The sequence below is a fragment of the Phlebotomus papatasi genome, chromosome 2, assembly GCF_024763615.1.
Source record: "Phlebotomus papatasi isolate M1 chromosome 2, Ppap_2.1, whole genome shotgun sequence".
Classification (NCBI taxonomy): Eukaryota; Metazoa; Arthropoda; class Insecta; order Diptera; family Psychodidae; genus Phlebotomus; species Phlebotomus papatasi.
Window position 1 is genome coordinate 51,553,581 of NC_077223.1, and position 20,759 is coordinate 51,574,339.

A 20,759-nucleotide genomic window follows, 5' to 3' on the forward strand; every position below is an offset into this window, starting at 1 on the left:
TTTCCTAGATGCTAGATCAAAAAAAATGAAAATGAGCTCTAAACTGTAATTTTGATGTTCCACAAATCATGTGATTTTTCATAGTAAAAATCAAGGTTAATCAGGCTTAATATTTCTGTTAATACATTTTGGTTCAGATGACACAATTTTTGTGAGTGGCAAAAATTTGAAAATATCACCCTGCAGCAGCCTTTAAATGCTAGTGTCGTGTGCCTTTAAATCCTATCTTTCCATACATCAAAACATGTGAAATCGAACTCCTACTTTTCTCTGACGAACGTCATACAAATACTTATAACCTGCTATCTCGCTCCGGCCGGGATGTTTCAATTTGACAATTTTCAACTTCAATGGCTTTTTCTTCCAAATTTTCATGTGCAAAACAATGCTTCAGAAAAATGTGAAGAAAAGTTATTGTTTAATGTCTTTTGACTGCAGTGATGATTTTAGTGAGTGCGTTAGGCTTCAATCTAATCATTTATAGCCCATTTAGTTTTATTGATTCAATATTCTCAGTGAAAAAAAAACATTTAAAGGCAGCTGCCTCGCGTGTAAAGGCAGACTATGCCAGCTGCCTTCATACAAATCGACATCACTTTTTTAATTTCCTCAGAAGGAAAAACTGAAGACTTACGAGTGCTAAATGAGTGGTAAATGAGGAATCATATACGCCGAATGAACAAGAGAATTTTTTGGTGTAGTAGAAAATAAAATCCATTTGGTGGATTCTTCAGAAAAAAATCTTAAATTTGGAACTCCATTTTTCGTTTGAAGGCAGACGACTTTCCCCTACTAGTCACTAATTTGGGCAATATTTTTGTCTCGAAAAAAATCGTATATTTTGCTTAAAATAGGTAAATATTCAGTAAGGGCACTGCAAATATCTTAAATTATGTATCATTATTTATTATTCATATTCAGTGTTAATATTGAAATCTAGCCGCTATAATATCCATAATATCAGTTGACGACTAAAATTCAATTTTTCCTTGCGTACGACTTTTTTTTCAGAACAGGGAAAGATTAAATGAAAAAATAACACAAATAATATCACACTTAAAATAATTAAAAGGTTATGCTCGCAAACAATTCTCAGCAAATTTACGCTTTTATTGTTATATAAATATTGAAAAATCATTAAGGGCGTTAACATTTTCCAGTTTATACCGTTTATAGCTAACATAAAGTATTACATCTATTGATTTTATTTTCTGTCCTCTGCATTTTCGCGTAATGTGATGGATGCACATTCCAGAAGAACAATTTCCCAAGAATTTACCCATGAGCAAAATCTTGTTTTTTTTTTCTCTTTTGCCTTTTCATGCGTCAGTTATCCTGGTTGAACTTGAGAACATCTCCCCAAAGTCATGGTAAATTTTTTATGTAGAACAATTTCACTCTGAAGAAACAACATTATTCCTTCGACAATGTTCATTCGTGCGACAATAATATTCTCATAATTAATTCAAGGAGTCAGCAAATCGGATTGACTTTCTAACCAGAGAAAGAAACTCTCTTTTTTACCCACCTAAAAGCCTAAATATAAGAACCAAGCGTGTGTTCTAATATTGAAAAATCGTCTATTGGGGTCTCTGAACTTGTTGTAACTGATATTTTAGAAACGACCTATTTCATAATTTATTTATATAGAGTACAAATTGGATGGTTAGAAAATTGGTAAATTCATGACTTAATTACCTATTTCGCTATGTCTGTATTTATGTGTGAACTCTTGCTTAATTATTCACACGAAATATTAAATTCCATTTTTTTTCGAAAGAATAAAATACTGGTCTGGCTTTTAGATTGTTTTTCACTCTCTTTTTTGGCACTTTTTATTGTCTTTTTGTGTCGTTAGAAAAACGCACATATTTTGCTTCAAAATTTCACTAAAAGCAATCGAAAGTGTTTCACGCAATTGTATATTTTTTTATGTGTTTTTACGCCCCTGAAATTACCACAATAAACCTCCTCTCTTGCAGGAAAATTGTAAAAAGTGTTTATAGCAAAAACAATGATGACCCTTAAAGTGGAAGGGCATTCAGTGCAGGGTACATAATTAAAAAAAAAAAAACAAGAAAAAAGGAATAGAGAACAAAGAGATGATAGGAGAATACAGAGAGGAAATGCAGAATGAAAGGCTTTCACCGGGTGGAAATTGATGAAAATACTATGTGAGATAATTTTAGACTGGATTCACTTTCCTATTAATTCTTCTACTCTCCTAACTCTTCCCTCTGCAAAAATAAACGGCACGTGCGTGTGGTTTTTTATGCGATGTGATAAACACCGACTATATTTTGTCTCAAGAAATGTTCTTAATAACCCAATAAAATGCAAAAAAAATCTTTATTGTGAAAAATATAAACTTTTCTTTCAATTTCACATTACAACTTAATATGGATCAGAGATTTTTACTACAATATAAAAATCTCTAGCAAAAATATTTTATTTCACACACACCCAAACCCCATTAAAGTGCAGAAATTCAGAAGCAATTGCATTTTTTTAATATATAAAAAAAGACATAAAATTTCTAATGCAATATTATATTTTTCAAAACATAAAACTTTCATTTCTAATTGATATTCTGTTCAAAACACTGCACAATTCGCACAAATGTTTCGGCAAGATTTAAAACTGATAAAACAATTTAGCATAATCATAAATCCATCTTCAAAGCAACAACTTAAGAGTCTTCAGCAAATAGACTAATGAGCCACTTTGAGAGCGGAGGTTAAATCAATATCTCCTCTTTTCCAAATGTAATTTCTGACGAGGAATTTATTCATTTCAAACTTCAGAAAATATATTATACATATTCACCCTGATAGCTGAATATTTCTTCCCAGGCCACCGAATATATTTCTATACTTTCTTGCGTTGGAAAATGAATAATGCAAATGATATGACTCCAGAGGAAATCGCGAATTCTTCTGTTTTCCAATTGCTATTGATTTTTGTGTGGGCTCTCGGCCTTTTCAGAAGAATATCAAAGAAGAATGAGATCTTACTTATTTCAAAGGATATACAGTAGAGTCTCGCTATAGTCCATATTTGGTTCCAGATTTGACACTTGGGTCGCATTATATAGTCCATATTATTTTTTAAAATTATCAACGACTTTTAGTATTGAAATTGCTCGACGGCTTCCACTTTCATTTGCCATTGTCCTCGCTCTCTTCATTATGGATCACGATTATCACAACTCAATAAACTTTGCCAAAAATATTAAAATAATTAAGATAGCATTGCATGTCGCATACAAAAAAACATAACCCAACTTAAAATCAGTGTTTTGAAATCAACGGTCTATAAATTGTGGACTATAGAGCGATGGCCTATAGCGAGACTCTACTGTAATGTAGTAAAAGAAGTGTGTTGAGTGCGTTGAATTTTGAATTTATTTTTCTTGAAAAAATTACAAGAAATATTAAGACACTAGGGGAGACTGGGGCAAAAAGTCACAAAACGGATATTTTATTTTTTTACAAGCTACTCGAGCGCTTCAAAAATTTCTAATTAGCACAGTTTTATAGGAAATTTACCGCTCTACAACTTTGTGAAAGTAATTTTCCTCTCATTTGTAAGGAAATACGTTTATCGAGTCAATTTCTAAAAGGTAATTTTGTGACTATTCTCAAAAATGCTGGGGCAAATAGTACCAGACATTGGGTATTATCGGTATTATCATATTTTGATTCGCTTCATTACGAGCTTTCGTAAATTTGAAAAAATACCTAGAGAACATATTTTTATAGAAAATTTATTCATCTACACGTAAAACACGGTTTTCTCTGCGAGAAAAGTGAGAAAACGAGAAAAGCGCTTTTCAAGCTATTTACAGTAGAGTCTCCTAAATTCGAACGCTCGGGGGGAATTTTTGACATTTCTCACCTCCCAAATTCGAACGATTTTTTCAAAACTAACGAAATTTGTGTGAGATTGAATTGTACTTTGAATCAAATTCCCGTACTTTCTCGCAAGTCTTAGTGGTAACATACTTCCTTTTCATTTTACACGACCATAATGTATGTAAATATTCAGGAAGAAGCACATAAATATGATTTTCATTCACCAAGAATACGAACTTCCTAACATAACCTCACAATTGACATTTTGAATCCAAACGGCGTTCGAATTTGAGAGATTCAGATTTGAGAGACTCTACTGTACTAATTTTGATTTCCAAAAGTGAGGTTGTAAAGTCGGCGGCAGCCACAGATGAAAAAAGAGAAATAAACTATCATTATTATTTTATTATTATATTCATATACGAAACGTTTGAGAAAAATAGGGATGTGAATTTTGGTTTCGTGAAATGTTCTTGATCTAAAAGGTGTGCCACAGGCGTTAAATATTAATAATTTGCGGTCTTGAAAACCTGTTAGGGGAAGTGTGCCAAATTTCGGCCAGCTTCTAATTTCGGCCACTTTGACTGTAATTTCGGCCATGCAAATAAATTAATTAAATTTATGTATGTAATCTTTGAACAGTCAATGAATTCATTTTGCTTTTAAATATTTATTCATTTTAGGATGTATTAACACAAAGACCGTTAAATTTTAGGTATAATTTGAATTTAAATTGCGTTCAGTGTGGAAACGAGTCTTACAAAAAATGTGACAGATCGATCGATTATGTTTCTAGCAGTCTTGTGATTTGTGGTGAAGTGCAGAAGGTTTTCCTTCGGAGTTTTTCATGAAAATTGATTAGTTTTCATTAAAGATTGTTTCTGTTTATGTTAATACTGAATCAATCTTTAAATTTCGGGTAAAATTTCCCAGCTGGATCCTGTATTTCGCGTAAAAAAATATATACTTTGTGAGCGTTTCTCCGGTGAGGTAGTGTTGGATATTCCGGCAACATCTTGTGCTTTCCTAAATTTCTTATTAATTTTATGTTTTCTTTTTCAATTTCTGAATTCTACAATATCCAGAGAAAAAAACTATCGCTTCTATGAAAAAGATGATGTGGAAAAGGCATTGGAAGAGTTCAGGAAGGGCAAATTGCTAGAGGAATCTGCGCGTAAATTTGAGATGCTACTCTTCAGGTCTTCAGGACAAATTACACGGAATATCTCAGGGATTGTGGGTCATATAAACGTATTAAACTAAATATTAAACTCGTTCTGTTTGACGTTTTGAAATTTTCTATCCGTTCCGTCACAAAAGGTGGTCAGAAAAAAGGTGGTCGAAATTTCACACAAAATGGCCGGAATACTACCCAAAGCAATGTCTATATTTTTATTAATTTTTCAATATTTTAACAAGTGATTTAAAGAAAACTAAGATGATAAACTAGTTTTCAAGGTTCCACACAACCCTCCCGAAAAGGAAGTAACAAAAAATATCAATATGAATTAAAAATATTGCATTTCAAAACTTAGGACTTCGGTGCTTATATGCAACTATTTCGAAATTTGGCACACTTAGGGTAAGTGTGCCAAATTTCGGTATAGTTGCATGCAAGCGACCAAGTCTCACGTTTGAAATGTAATATTTTTAATAAAAATTGAATATTTTTGTTACTCTTTTATAAGGAGTGTTGCTTGTAACCTTGCAGACAGTTTATCATCTTTATTTTCTCTAAAAAATCATTCTTAATACATTTTAAAATGAATGAAAATGTAGACATAGCATTAGTGGCTTATTTCGGCCACCTTATTCTCATAGTTCTTTGCCCTTCCAGAAATCTTTTAATGTCTTTTTCAGATCATCTTGCTCGTCGAAGCGACATGTTTTGTTAATTTTTTTTGCATTGTACAATCTCAAGAGAATGCACAAACTAAAAATTCATAGAAATTCGAGGAACAAAAAATATGGCCGAAATTGCAAGCTGGCCGGCATTTGACACACTTACCCTATTTCAATTTAAGAAAAACGCATGTGCAAAAGGCTGCTTTTGCTTTTTAGAAGCCGCACAAGTAGGGGAAAGCATGCTACATTCGGACGACTTAAGCTTCAAACAACAAATTTTTATCATGTTGTTAATGGATTTGACGGTTTTGATTTTGACCTATGACTCTTTTCAGGAAATTTGAAGCATTCGACTATCGACTGAAATTATTATTTATTGAAAAAAATGACTTGTTCGAAACTTGAGTCGTCCGAAATTAGCGCTCTTTCCCCTATATTTGTCCATGATCCTTAAATTTAAATTGTCGCCCAAAGAAGGCCAACTTACCCCTACAATTTTTTGTTTTATGCTTAATTTAAGTGAGTTTAATCTCGGGAAGAATAGGAAAACTTGTAAACTTTTTCTTCACGGTAAGAGTAAGATTATTTTCATGGTCATCTCAAGGAAGCATTATGTATTATTGAAAAGTGTGATGGTGAATCATAATCTTTATGAATCGTAATTTTACTTGCGCAACCACTAAGCCTCAAAAGTTTACTAGCACTTTGCCAAAAAACAACTCCTAAATTGTTTATTTAATATTTTTGTCATTAATTTCCAAATGAAAGGCGAAATCACGAGACTGTTTTCAAATGTGATTTACTTTTTGAGATTTTTACGTTGTTGTTTGCTCCTATTTTGATAAATCCAATGGGTTTTTTGGGCAGAAAAAGGGGACACGCACTCACTGTTGAGAATTATCACCGTCGAAGGAGAAACACAAAAATAGATAAACAGCCACACAAACTGCTCGTGACTTTACGATCAGCAGGAGATAAAAAGAGTCTTTTGGGAGTTTTTACGCGAGAAATCAATCACTTGTTCGGGTAGACTTATGGGTACCACTACTGTGAGGAATTCCTCCTACGGATTATGAGGGTATTTCGTGGGTGGGCAGAAGTATCACTAAAAGAAATCGATTGATCGTCTCTCTCTGGAGAAGGACAAACAAGACACAACTCCCGTGAGCAACTCAACTCGAAATGATTCACCACTCTCTTTCATATCTAGTGTGGGAAATGAAGTGGGGGGCTTCATTTACGGTCTCACGGTGGCAGTGAGTGTGAGGATATAAAATCTATTTCTATTATTATCTTTCACGGAGAAGTGTTTGCGCTTTTGGCCTGTTTAATCCACCGTTTTTTTTATTTCTCTCATTTTCTCACTTTCTCGTGCACCTCAATTTCGTATGGGGCTCTCTGGAGGTTTATCAGGTGGCCCAAATTGGCCTCGGTGTGTCTGGAGACAATAAAACTTTCCCACCACCTCATAATCATAAATCTCTGTCTGGATTGTCCGGAAAGGTTTTTAATCCCTTTCAGGTGACTCCCATTTCTGCATATCATACCACACTTACCTTAAATCCCGTATTGGTGAGATGCACCAGTCGTACCTCACGGGCGGGGATGTGTCTGAGAATTGCGGAAATGTCTGAAAAAAAAAACCCAAAAAAATAGATCCTCAAAAATACTATCAAATGGCAAATGGATGCCCCTAAATGGACGAAAGGACTTACCGATTCTGGAGTACTTGACACATCAAAGGGCGGTCCGTCTCGCACTTGATGATCCGGGCTTTTCACGTCCGGAGAATCCCTGAATCTGCAACAAACCGTGATAGCTCCATGAAAACTTCACTGTTCAAGAGGCCACACAACACAAAATTTTACAATTTTCACACTTGTACGGAGAATTATTGAATAAAGAGTGTCAGAAATAAATGGTATATTTTTTGCACAACACTATCGCAATGTAGGAAAATCGATTTTCTCACAAGAGTTTGCGCAAAAGGGTGAAAATATGTTTTGTAAACATCCACCATTGCCATAACCTTATTTTCCTATCGTGCAAGATTCTAACAGCGCAGAAACTATCATTGAATATCTCTCTTGAATAATTTCCACTTACTCATTCATTGCAGATACACGTAGATAGAGATGGGATACTTTTATAATAACCAAAAACTCACTGGAAAATTCTCAAATACAGCACTTTTTTTGGTATGAAAATTTTTTGCTGAAGCATTGCACAAAAAAGCGCGAACAAAAACTGCAATAGCGACTACAGCGCCTACTCTCTGAAATTTTTTCAACCCCAATTTCAAAATTAACGATATTTGCTTCCAGATTGAGAAATATTTTTTTATTACCTCCCTGAAGACCTCCCTGAAGCTGGCCGAAGGCCAGCCGAACGCGGGTTTGTGTCTTGGCTAAGAAAAACCGTTGCAAATTCAAATATTTTTTGTGTGTCTCAGCTAAAAAACACTGAGAAAAATTGAAATAATTGTATAATAATGAAAAGAAAATTGCGGAAAATCTGTTTTTCATTGAAAATTATGGTGTGTGTCTTGGCTAAAAAGAAATTGATATGTACAATTTCCCAACTTTTTCTCTCTGAAAATTCTTTACGAACATAAAAAAATTTTGAACGAGTTCTCTGGTAAGTAACCATTTCAAAGGATTTATTTTCCCTAACAAATCTCTTTGTTTCCTGGACTGATCATCCTGGATGTGATACATGTATGCAAGTTTAAAGAAAAGTCGTGTTTCACCAATGGTTTCCTTCTACTAAATTTTTCCCTACGGGGTTGCCATTTATCTCACTACCCAAAATAGATAGCCCACTAAATCCCCAATAAAATGTACCATGTGCCATGCCTGACAAATCCTTTGTTTCCTGGACAGATCATCCTGGATGTGATACATGTATGCAAGTTCAAAGAAAAGTCGTGTTTCACCAATGGTTTCCTTCTACTAAATTTTTCCCTACGGGGTTGTCATTTATCTCACTACCCAAAATAGATAGCCCACTAAATCCCCAATAAAATGTACCATGTGCCATGCCTGACAAATCCTTTGTTTCCTGGACAGATCATCCTGGATGTGATACATGTATGCAAGTTCAAAGAAAAGTCGTGTTTCACCAATGGTTTCCTTCTACTAAATTTTTCCCTACGGGGTTGTCATTTATCTCACTACCCAAAATAGATAGCCCACTAAATCCCCAATAAAATGTACCATGTGCCATGCCTGACAAATCCTTTGTTTCCTGGACAGATCATCCTGGATGTGATACATGTATGCAAGTTCAAAGAAAAGTCGTGTTTCACCAATGGTTTCCTTCTACTAAATTTTTCCCTACGGGGTTGTCATTTATCTCACTACCCAAAATAGATAGCCCACTAAATCCCCAATAAAATGTACCATGTGCCATGCCTGACAAATCCTTTGTTTCCTGGACAGATCATCCTGGATGTGATACATGTATGCAAGTTCAAAGAAAAGTCGTGTTTCACCAATGGTTTCCTTCTACTAAATTTTTCCCTACGGGGTTGTCATTTATCTCACTACCCAAAATAGATAGCCCACTAAATCCCCAATAAAATGTACCATGTGCCATGCCTGACAAATCCTTTGTTTCCTGGACAGATCATCCTGGATGTGATACATGTATGCAAGTTCAAAGAAAAGTCGTGTTTCACCAATGGTTTCCTTCTACTAAATTTTTCCCTACGGGGTTGCCATTTATCTCACTACCCAAAATAGATAGCCCACTAAATCCCCAATAAAATGTACCATGTGCCATGCCTGACAAATCCTTTGTTTCCTGGACAGATCATCCTGGATGTGATACATGTATGCAAGTTCAAAGAAAAGTCGTGTTTCACCAATGGTTTCCTTCTACTAAATTTTTCCCTACGGGGTTGTCATTTATCTCACTACCCAAAATAGATAGCCCACTAAATCCCCAATAAAATGTACCATGTGCCATGCCTGACAAATCCTTTGTTTCCTGGACAGATCATCCTGGATGTGATACATGTATGCAAGTTCAAAGAAAAGTCGTGTTTCACCAATGGTTTCCTTCTACTAAATTTTTCCCTACGGGGTTGTCATTTATCTCACTACCCAAAATAGATAGCCCACTAAATCCCCAATAAAATGTACCATGTGCCATGCCTGACAAATCCTTTGTTTCCTGGACAGATCATCCTGGATGTGATACATGTATGCAAGTTCAAAGAAAAGTCGTGTTTCACCAATGGTTTCCTTCTACTAAATTTTTCCCTACGGGGTTGTCATTTATCTCACTACCCAAAATAGATAGCCCACTAAATCCCCAATAAAATGTACCATGTGCCATGCCTGACAAATCCTTTGTTTCCTGGACAGATCATCCTGGATGTGATACATGTATGCAAGTTCAAAGAAAAGTCGTGTTTCACCAATGGTTTCCTTCTACTAAATTTTTCCCTACGGGGTTGTCATTTATCTCACTACCCAAAATAGATAGCCCACTAAATCCCCAATAAAATGTACCATGTGCCATGCCTGACAAATCCTTTGTTTCCTGGACAGATCATCCTGGATGTGATACATGTATGCAAGTTCAAAGAAAAGTCGTGTTTCACCAATGGTTTCCTTCTACTAAATTTTTCCCTACGGGGTTGCCATTTATCTCACTACCCAAAATAGATAGCCCACTAAATCCCCAATAAAATGTACCATGTGCCATGCCTGACAAATCCTTTGTTTCCTGGACAGATCATCCTGGATGTGATACATGTATGCAAGTTCAAAGAAAAGTCGTGTTTCACCAATGGTTTCCTTCTACTAAATTTTTCCCTACGGGGTTGTCATTTATCTCACTACCCAAAATAGATAGCCCACTAAATCCCCAATAAAATGTACCATGTGCCATGCCTGACAAATCCTTTGTTTCCTGGACAGATCATCCTGGATGTGATACATGTATGCAAGTTCAAAGAAAAGTCGTGTTTCACCAATGGTTTCCTTCTACTAAATTTTTCCCTACGGGGTTGTCATTTATCTCACTACCCAAAATAGATAGCCCACTAAATCCCCAATAAAATGTACCATGTGCCATGCCTGACAAATCCTTTGTTTCCTGGACAGATCATCCTGGATGTGATACATGTATGCAAGTTCAAAGAAAAGTCGTGTTTCACCAATGGTTTCCTTCTACTAAATTTTTCCCTACGGGGTTGTCATTTATCTCACTACCCAAAATAGATAGCCCACTAAATCCCCAATAAAATGTACCATGTGCCATGCCTGACAAATCCTTTGTTTCCTGGACAGATCATCCTGGATGTGATACATGTATGCAAGTTCAAAGAAAAGTCGTGTTTCACCAATGGTTTCCTTCTACTAAATTTTTCCCTACGGGGTTGTCATTTATCTCACTACCCAAAATAGATAGCCCACTAAATCCCCAATAAAATGTACCATGTGCCATGCCTGACAAATCCTTTGTTTCCTGGACAGATCATCCTGGATGTGATACATGTATGCAAGTTCAAAGAAAAGTCGTGTTTCACCAATGGTTTCCTTCTACTAAATTTTTCCCTACGGGGTTGTCATTTATCTCACTACCCAAAATAGATAGCCCACTAAATCCCCAATAAAATGTACCATGTGCCATGCCTGACAAATCCTTTGTTTCCTGGACAGATCATCCTGGATGTGATACATGTATGCAAGTTCAAAGAAAAGTCGTGTTTCACCAATGGTTTCCTTCTACTAAATTTTTCCCTACGGGGTTGTCATTTATCTCACTACCCAAAATAGATAGCCCACTAAATCCCCAATAAAATGTACCATGTGCCATGCCTGACAAATCCTTTGTTTCCTGGACAGATCATCCTGGATGTGATACATGTATGCAAGTTCAAAGAAAAGTCGTGTTTCACCAATGGTTTCCTTCTACTAAATTTTTCCCTACGGGGTTGTCATTTATCTCACTACCCAAAATAGATAGCCCACTAAATCCCCAATAAAATGTACCATGTGCCATGCCTGACAAATCCTTTGTTTCCTGGACAGATCATCCTGGATGTGATACATGTATGCAAGTTCAAAGAAAAGTCGTGTTTCACCAATGGTTTCCTTCTACTAAATTTTTCCCTACGGGGTTGTCATTTATCTCACTACCCAAAATAGATAGCCCACTAAATCCCCAATAAAATGTACCATGTGCCATGCCTGACAAATCCTTTGTTTCCTGGACAGATCATCCTGGATGTGATACATGTATGCAAGTTCAAAGAAAAGTCGTGTTTCACCAATGGTTTCCTTCTACTAAATTTTTCCCTACGGGGTTGTCATTTATCTCACTACCCAAAATAGATAGCCCACTAAATCCCCAATAAAATGTACCATGTGCCATGCCTGACAAATCCTTTGTTTCCTGGACAGATCATCCTGGATGTGATACATGTATGCAAGTTCAAAGAAAAGTCGTGTTTCACCAATGGTTTCCTTCTACTAAATTTTTCCCTACGGGGTTGTCATTTATCTCACTACCCAAAATAGATAGCCCACTAAATCCCCAATAAAATGTACCATGTGCCATGCCTGACAAATCCTTTGTTTCCTGGACAGATCATCCTGGATGTGATACATGTATGCAAGTTCAAAGAAAAGTCGTGTTTCACCAATGGTTTCCTTCTACTAAATTTTTCCCTACGGGGTTGTCATTTATCTCACTACCCAAAATAGATAGCCCACTAAATCCCCAATAAAATGTACCATGTGCCATGCCTGACAAATCCTTTGTTTCCTGGACAGATCATCCTGGATGTGATACATGTATGCAAGTTCAAAGAAAAGTCGTGTTTCACCAATGGTTTCCTTCTACTAAATTTTTCCCTACGGGGTTGCCATTTATCTCACTACCCAAAATAGATAGCCCACTAAATCCCCAATAAAATGTACCATGTGCCATGCCTGACAAATCCTTTGTTTCCTGGACAGATCATCCTGGATGTGATACATGTATGCAAGTTCAAAGAAAAGTCGTGTTTCACCAATGGTTTCCTTCTACTAAATTTTTCCCTACGGGGTTGTCATTTATCTCACTACCCAAAATAGATAGCCCACTAAATCCCCAATAAAATGTACCATGTGCCATGCCTGACAAATCCTTTGTTTCCTGGACAGATCATCCTGGATGTGATACATGTATGCAAGTTCAAAGAAAAGTCGTGTTTCACCAATGGTTTCCTTCTACTAAATTTTTCCCTACGGGGTTGTCATTTATCTCACTACCCAAAATAGATAGCCCACTAAATCCCCAATAAAATGTACCATGTGCCATGCCTGACAAATCCTTTGTTTCCTGGACAGATCATCCTGGATGTGATACATGTATGCAAGTTCAAAGAAAAGTCGTGTTTCACCAATGGTTTCCTTCTACTAAATTTTTCCCTACGGGGTTGTCATTTATCTCACTACCCAAAATAGATAGCCCACTAAATCCCCATTAAAATGTACCATGTGCCATGCCTGACAAATCCTTTGTTTCCTGGACAGATCATCCTGGATGTGATACATGTATGCAAGTTCAAAGAAAAGTCGTGTTTCACCAATGGTTTCCTTCTACTAAATTTTTCCCTACGGGGTTGTCATTTATCTCACTACCCAAAATAGATAGCCCACTAAATCCCCAATAAAATGTACCATGTGCCATGCCTGACAAATCCTTTGTTTCCTGGACAGATCATCCTGGATGTGATACATGTATGCAAGTTCAAAGAAAAGTCGTGTTTCACCAATGGTTTCCTTCTACTAAATTTTTCCCTACGGGGTTGCCATTTATCTCACTACCCAAAATAGATAGCCCACTAAATCCCCAATAAAATGTACCATGTGCCATGCCTGACAAATCCTTTGTTTCCTGGACAGATCATCCTGAATGTGAAGCCTGTATGCAAAAATCGAGAAAAATGTGTGTTTCATTAACAATCATCACTTCAGAATATTTCTTACGGGGTTTATGTTTGTATACGAACTCAGAATTAATAGCTCATGTCATTCCCAATATTATCTCTTATATAATTGTGTGGCAGATTTTCTATTCCTGGAACAGATATCCATATCTTTCAGTCATTTAGGCAAAATTCTAATAAGATCAGGCTCTATGAAAAGCGGCAATTGCAGAGATCATAATTAGAAACAAGGGTGGATTAACAAACATGAAATATTGGAAACTACTACAGGGGATCGAGAAAAAATTTCAAATCGACTCAGGATGTAATCTCTAAAAAAAAAAAAACAAAACAAAACAAAAAAATGAAATATTTTTTTATCGTATCTATATTTTATACCAAAATATTATCAGAACGTTACATTTATCACCATCCCAATAGCACCATCCCAATAGAGGGCAAAGCAGGTGCCCTTGTCATGTACATAGTGACTGGTCAGAGCAATTCCTGCTCCAAGGAGAACTTGAGCTCCCACGATTGCGTTTCATCTGTAGAAATCCTTAGCGTACATATGCATAAGTCCCCCTTTGCCCCTCGAACAGTCACTCTCTCAACCTGTGAGTTCTGCTATTACACTAAGAACACTGACTCCCATCACGAGAGTCTAGCCGTGGCAGCGATAACTGAGTCTTCCAGACGCATGGCTGCATGCATGCCCACAGCACATGCTTCCTGCCCGGAATACAAATGGCAAAAGCCACAGATTTTCTTCTTGTAGAAGTTTCTGGCCAGGGTCTGTAGACAATGGAGAGTGTATATTTTGGTGTAGTAATCGATGACATCGTTTTTCGTGACGGTAACTGTGGTCTTGGGCCCTTTTCGAGATTGTGCAACTTGAACTATATGATCTCAAAGGATGCCTCAGTAGACAGGGAGGCCTTGGGAATGCCCGGAAAGTTGAATTTCAGAATCTTGAGAAGACATCCTTAATTGATTCTTCTAGCACAATTTTGAAACATACTGAGTCACACAGATGCCAATAACACTGGATTTATTGGGAAAATTGAGGTAAAAATCGCTGGGAAAATTAACACTCTCTTGTGCTGCTGGTGGTTGAGGAATGCAGGATTCGTTGGTAGAACGCTTTTTAGCTCTTCGTCTTACTTTTTTTCCTTGTACACAAAATTAAGGTTAGGGAGTTAGTGCGCGAAATATTGTGTGAGAGAGAAGTCAATTGGGACAATCGGGAAAGTCTATTTGCACTCTTTTTTTAAGCGGGAATATTAGGAAACGCTGGTTTGACATTCCAAAAAGCGTAAAGCTGGCTATACATTAGACATAATTTATTGAAATATTTCTTTTCAATGTCAAATATTGACAAGGATTGCCTCCACATTGCAAAGATTTATTGACATAAATGTTTCCATATTGAAGAAAATTGCCCAGTGTGTAGGCAAATATTGAAATATTTGTTTCAATATGGAACATTTTATTCAATATTTTATTTCATTATTTTGAATGGCTACAAACTAGGCCAAATCATTTCAATAAAAAATTTCAAAGTCACATTGAAATAAAATTTCAAAGAAATTCTAAATATCAAATTGATATTTCCTTCAATATTTTTTAATGGTCAGGAATCTTCGTCCTTCAGAACATCACAGAACTGCTCGATTTCCCTTGTTCATGAATGAAAACACATCCAAGATCAAAATCCAAGTCAAGACACATCTCTCCTGCTTTCTCCAGAAAATCCCAGATTCTTGGAATTTGGTTATATATTTTGTTCAATTTCCTCAAGAACCCAACTTGGTCAGCACTAATCACCTGCTTCCTTCGGAAAATCTCAGAACTTCTGGGATTTTCTTGAATATTATGCCCAGAACACTTCAGATACCTTCTGTGGTCAGAAGATTTCTGGAGCTTCCTCCAGGAAATCCCAGATCTTCTGGGATTTTCTTGTATATTATGCCCAGAACACTTCAGATACCTTCTGTGGTCAGAAGATTTCTGGAGCTTCCTCCTGGAAATCCCAGATCTTCTGGGATTTTCTTGAATATTATGACAAAAACATCCCAGATACCACCGTTGGTCAGAGGATTCCTGGAACTTCCTCCAGGAAATCCCAGATCTTCTGGCATTTTCTTGTATATTATGCTCAAAACACTTCAGGTACCTTCTGTGGTCAGAGTATTCCTGGAGCTTCCTCCTGGAAATCCCAGATCTTCAATGATATATTTGTTTTAATTTGGCATTTAAACTGTTGAAAATAGGGTAACATAATGATCTGTAATATGTTCAAAGTGGTCAGTAAAAACGAGTAATTTGATCGGGAAAAATTTGAAATGATCAGCAAAAACATGCAATTTTGTAAGTTAAAACGGAAAATTTTGTATGCAAATAGTAAAATTTGGTCAGTAAAAAGTTAAGTTTGCTCAGTAAAAACTTCCAATCCATCAGTAGAAATATTCCAAATGATCAGTAAAAAATTGCAAAGTGTTTAGCACTAAATTAAAAATAGGTGTCAGCGAAAGTTAAAATGTGTTGAGTAAAAATAAGAAGTGGTCAGTAAAAAACATAAGTTGGTAAACAAACACTTTATCCAGTTTTAAGCCTCGATCAGCTTATGGAGGTGCGATTATTGTATTTTATTATTGTTATTAAGGATAAAAATGGACGAGAAATGCATAAAAGTCTCAGAAAATTTTTAAAGTCGATTATCTCGGAAACTATGAGAGATAGGGGCCTCAAACTTTACATCTGTTTAGAGCCTTCTTCAGGATCGAGATGTGCAAAATTTCATTTGGAAATGAGGAAAATTGGACAAACTATTCATAAAAGTGTCAGAAAAACTTTAAAGTCGATTATCTCGGTAACTATGAGAGATAGGGGCCTCAAACTTTACATCTGTTTAGGGCCTTCTTCAGGCTTGAGATGTGCAAAATTACACTTGGAAGTGAGGAAAATTAGGTGAAACTGCAAGAAAAGAAAATACAGTGCGTGAAAACACACAAAATATTTCGAAGTTTGCGAAAATCCGCGAAAAATTCAGCGGTCCGCGAAAATCTACAGGAAATTTTTATTTGTCCAATTTTTATTTTATTGTAAACATTTTATTTTATAGTGCTCATTTTGAGTTTTTTGGTAATCAATTTTTTCTTTTTTACTGACTACTTTTTAATTTCCATTGCTCATTTCCATTTTGATAATTAACCATTTTTTATTTTTTACTCACCATATTAAATTTTTTTGCTAACCAATTTTTTTACCGGCCAATTTATATTTTCATCTTTGTAACTTGAGTACTCTGGAGGTTCTTCACAAGATATAGAAAAAAAAACCCCAAAGATCCGTGATTTCTTGGAGAAGGGATGAGGAATCCTCTGGCCAACGGTGGTATCTGGGATGTTTTTGTCATAATATTCAAGAAAATCTCAGAAGATCTGGGATTTCCAGGAGGAAGCTCCAGGAATACTCTGACCACAGAAGGTATCTGAAGTGTTTTGAGCATAATATTCAAGAAAATCCCAGAAGATCTGGGATTTCTGGAGGAAGCTCCAGGAATCCTCTGACCACAGAAGGTAACTGAAGTGTTCTGGGCATAATATACAAGAAAATCCCAGAAGATCTGGGATTTCCAGGAGGAAGCTCCAGAAATCTTCTGACCACAGAAGGTATCTGAAGTGTTTTGAGCATAATATTCAAGAAAATCCCAGAAGTTCTGAGATTTTCCGAAGGAAGCAGGTGATTAGTGCTGACCAAGTTGGGTTCTTGAGGAGATTGAACAAAATATATAACCAAATTCCAAGAATCTGGGATTTTCTGGAGAAAGCAGGAGAGATGTGTCTTGACTTGGATTTTGATCTTGGATGTGTTTTCATTCATGAACAAGGGAAATCGAGCAGTTCTGTGATGTTCTGAAGGACGAAGATTCCTGACCATTAAAAAATATTGAAGGAAATATCAATTTGATATTTAGAATTTCTTTGAAATTTTATTTCAATGTGACTTTGAAATTTTTTATTGAAATGATTTGGCCTAGTTTGTAGCCATTCAAAATAATGAAATAAAATATTGAATAAAATGTTCCATATTGAAACAAATATTTCAATATTTGCCTACACACTGGGCAATTTTCTTCAATATGGAAACATTTATGTCAATAAATCTTTGCAATGTGGAGGCAATCCTTGTCAATATTTGACATTGAAAAGAAATATTTCAATAAATTATGTCTAATGTATAGCCAGCTTTACGCTTTTTGGAATGTCAAACCAGCGTTTCCTAATATTCCCGCTTAAAAAAAGAGTGCAAATAGACTTTCCCGATTGTCCCAATTGACTTCTCTCTCACACAATATTTCGCGCACTAACTCCCTAACCTTAATTTTGTGTACAAGGAAAAAAAGTAAGACGAAGAGCTAAAAAGCGTTCTACCAACGAATCCTGCATTCCTCAACCACCAGCAGCACAAGAGAGTGTTAATTTTCCCAGCGATTTTTACCTCAATTTTCCCAATAAATCCAGTGTTATTGGCATCTGTGTGACTCAGTATGTTTCAAAATTGTGCTAGAAGAATCAATTAAGGATGTCTTCTCAAGATTCTGAAATTCAACTTTCCGGGCATTCCCAAGGCCTCCCTGTCTACTGAGGCATCCTTTGAGATCATATAGTTCAAGTTGCACAATCTCGAAAAGGGCCCAAGACCACAGTTACCGTCACGAAAAACGATGTCATCGATTACTACACCAAAATATACACTCTCCATTGTCTACAGACCCTGGCCAGAAACTTCTACAAGAAGAAAATCTGTGGCTTTTGCCATTTGTATTCCGGGCAGGAAGCATGTGCTGTGGGCATGCATGCAGCCATGCGTCTGGAAGACTCAGTTATCGCTGCCACGGCTAGACTCTCGTGATGGGAGTCAGTGTTCTTAGTGTAATAGCAGAACTCACAGGTTGAGAGAGTGACTGTTCGAGGGGCAAAGGGGGACTTATGCATATGTACGCTAAGGATTTCTACAGATGAAACGCAATCGTGGGAGCTCAAGTTCTCCTTGGAGCAGGAATTGCTCTGACCAGTCACTATGTACATGACAAGGGCACCTGCTTTGCCCTCTATTGGGATGGTGCTATTGGGATGGTGATAAATGTAACGTTCTGATAATATTTTGGTATAAAATATAGATACGATAAAAAAATATTTCATTTTTTTGTTTTGTTTTGTTTTTTTTTTTTAGAGATTACATCCTGAGTCGATTTGAAATTTTTTCTCGATCCCCTGTAGTAGTTTCCAATATTTCATGTTTGTTAATCCACCCTTGTTTCTAATTATGATCTCTGCAATTGCCGCTTTTCATAGAGCCTGATCTTATTAGAATTTTGCCTAAATGACTGAAAGATATGGATATCTGTTCCAGGAATAGAAAATCTGCCACACAATTATATAAGAGATAATATTGGGAATGACATGAGCTATTAATTCTGAGTTCGTATACAAACATAAACCCCGTAAGAAATATTCTGAAGTGATGATTGTTAATGAAACACACATTTTTCTCGATTTTTGCATACAGGCTTCACATTCAGGATGATCTGTCCAGAAACAAAGGATTTGTCAGGCATGGCACTTGGTACATTTTATTGGGGATTTAGTGGGCTATCTATTTTGGGTAGTGAGATAAATGGCAACCCCGTAGGGAAAAATTTAGTAGAAGGAAACCATTGGTGAAACACGACTTTTCTTTGAACTTGCATACATGTATCACATCCAGGATGATCTGTCCAGGAAACAAAGGATTTGTCAGGCATGGCACATGGTACATTTTATTGGGGATTTAGTGGGCTATCTATTTTGGGTAGTGAGATAAATGACAACCCCGTAGGGAAAAATTTAGTAGAAGGAAACCATTGGTGAAACACGACTTTTCTTTGAACTTGCATACATGTATCACATCCAGGATGATCTGTCCAGGAAACAAAGGATTTGTCAGGCATGGCACATGGTACATTTTAATGGGGATTTAGTGGGCTATCTATTTTGGGTAGTGAGATAAATGACAACCCCGTAGGGAAAAATTTAGTAGAAGGAAACCATTGGTGAAACACGACTTTTCTTTGAACTTGCATACATGTATCACATCCAGGATGATCTGTCCAGGAAACAAAGGATTTGTCAGGCATGGCACATGGTACATTTTATTGGGGATTTAGTGGGCTATCTATTTTGGGTAGTGAGATAAATGGCAACCCCGTAGGGAAAAATTTAGTAGAAGGAAACCATTGGTGAAACACGACTTTTCTTTGAACTTGCATACATGTATCACATCCAGGATGATCTGTCCAGGAAACAAAGGATTTGTCAGGCATGGCACATGGTACATTTTATTGGGGATTTAGTGGGCTATCTATTTTGGGTAGTGAGATAAATGACAACCCCGTAGGGAAAAATTTAGTAGAAGGAAACCATTGGTGAAACACGACTTTTCTTTGAACTTGCATACATGTATCACATCCAGGATGATCTGTCCAGGAAACAAAGGATTTGTCAGGCATGGCACATGGTACATTTTATTGGGGATTTAGTGGGCTATCTATTTTGGTTAGTGAGATAAATGGCAACCCCGTAGGGAAAAATTTAGTAGAAGGAAACCATTGGTGAAACACGACTTTTCTTTGAACTTGCATACATGTATCACATCCAGGATGATCTGTCCAGGAAACAAAGGATTTGTCAGGCATGGCACATGGTACATTTTATTAGGGATTTAGTGGGCTATCTATTTTGGGTAGTGAGATAAATGACAACCCCGTAGGGAAAAATTTAGTAGAAGGAAACCATTGGTGAAACACGACTTTTCTTTGAACTTGCATACATGTATCACATCCAGGATGATCTGTCCAGGAAACAAAGGATTTGTCAGGCATGGCACATGGTACATTTTATTGGGGATTTAGTGGGCTATCTATTTTGGGTAGTGAGATAAATGACAACCCCGTAGGGAAAAATTTAGTAGAAGGAAACCATTGGTGAAACACGACTTTTCTTTAAACTTGCATACATGTATCACATCCAGGATGATCTGTCCAGGAAACAAAGGATTTGTCAGGCATGGCACATGGTACATTTTATTGG

The 20,759-nt window shown here is 36.5% G+C and overlaps 1 protein-coding gene across 3 annotated transcripts in view; it reads right to left on the reverse strand.

Annotated features, from left to right (window-relative positions):
* Positions 1-20,759, reverse strand: part of LOC129801450 (PAS domain-containing serine/threonine-protein kinase) — a 40,567-nt gene that overhangs the window by 19,303 nt on the left and 505 nt on the right. The window contains exons 2-4 of one of the 3 annotated variants that reach the window (XM_055846516.1): positions 7,806-8,046; positions 7,415-7,499; positions 7,256-7,329 (exon numbers count right to left, since the gene is read on the reverse strand). In XM_055846516.1, the coding sequence (XP_055702491.1) occupies positions 7,256-7,329; positions 7,415-7,499; positions 7,806-7,813 (167 nt within the window). In that variant the 5' untranslated portion in view covers positions 7,814-8,046. The other 2 variants (XM_055846518.1, XM_055846517.1) reach the window with 2 other exon arrangements.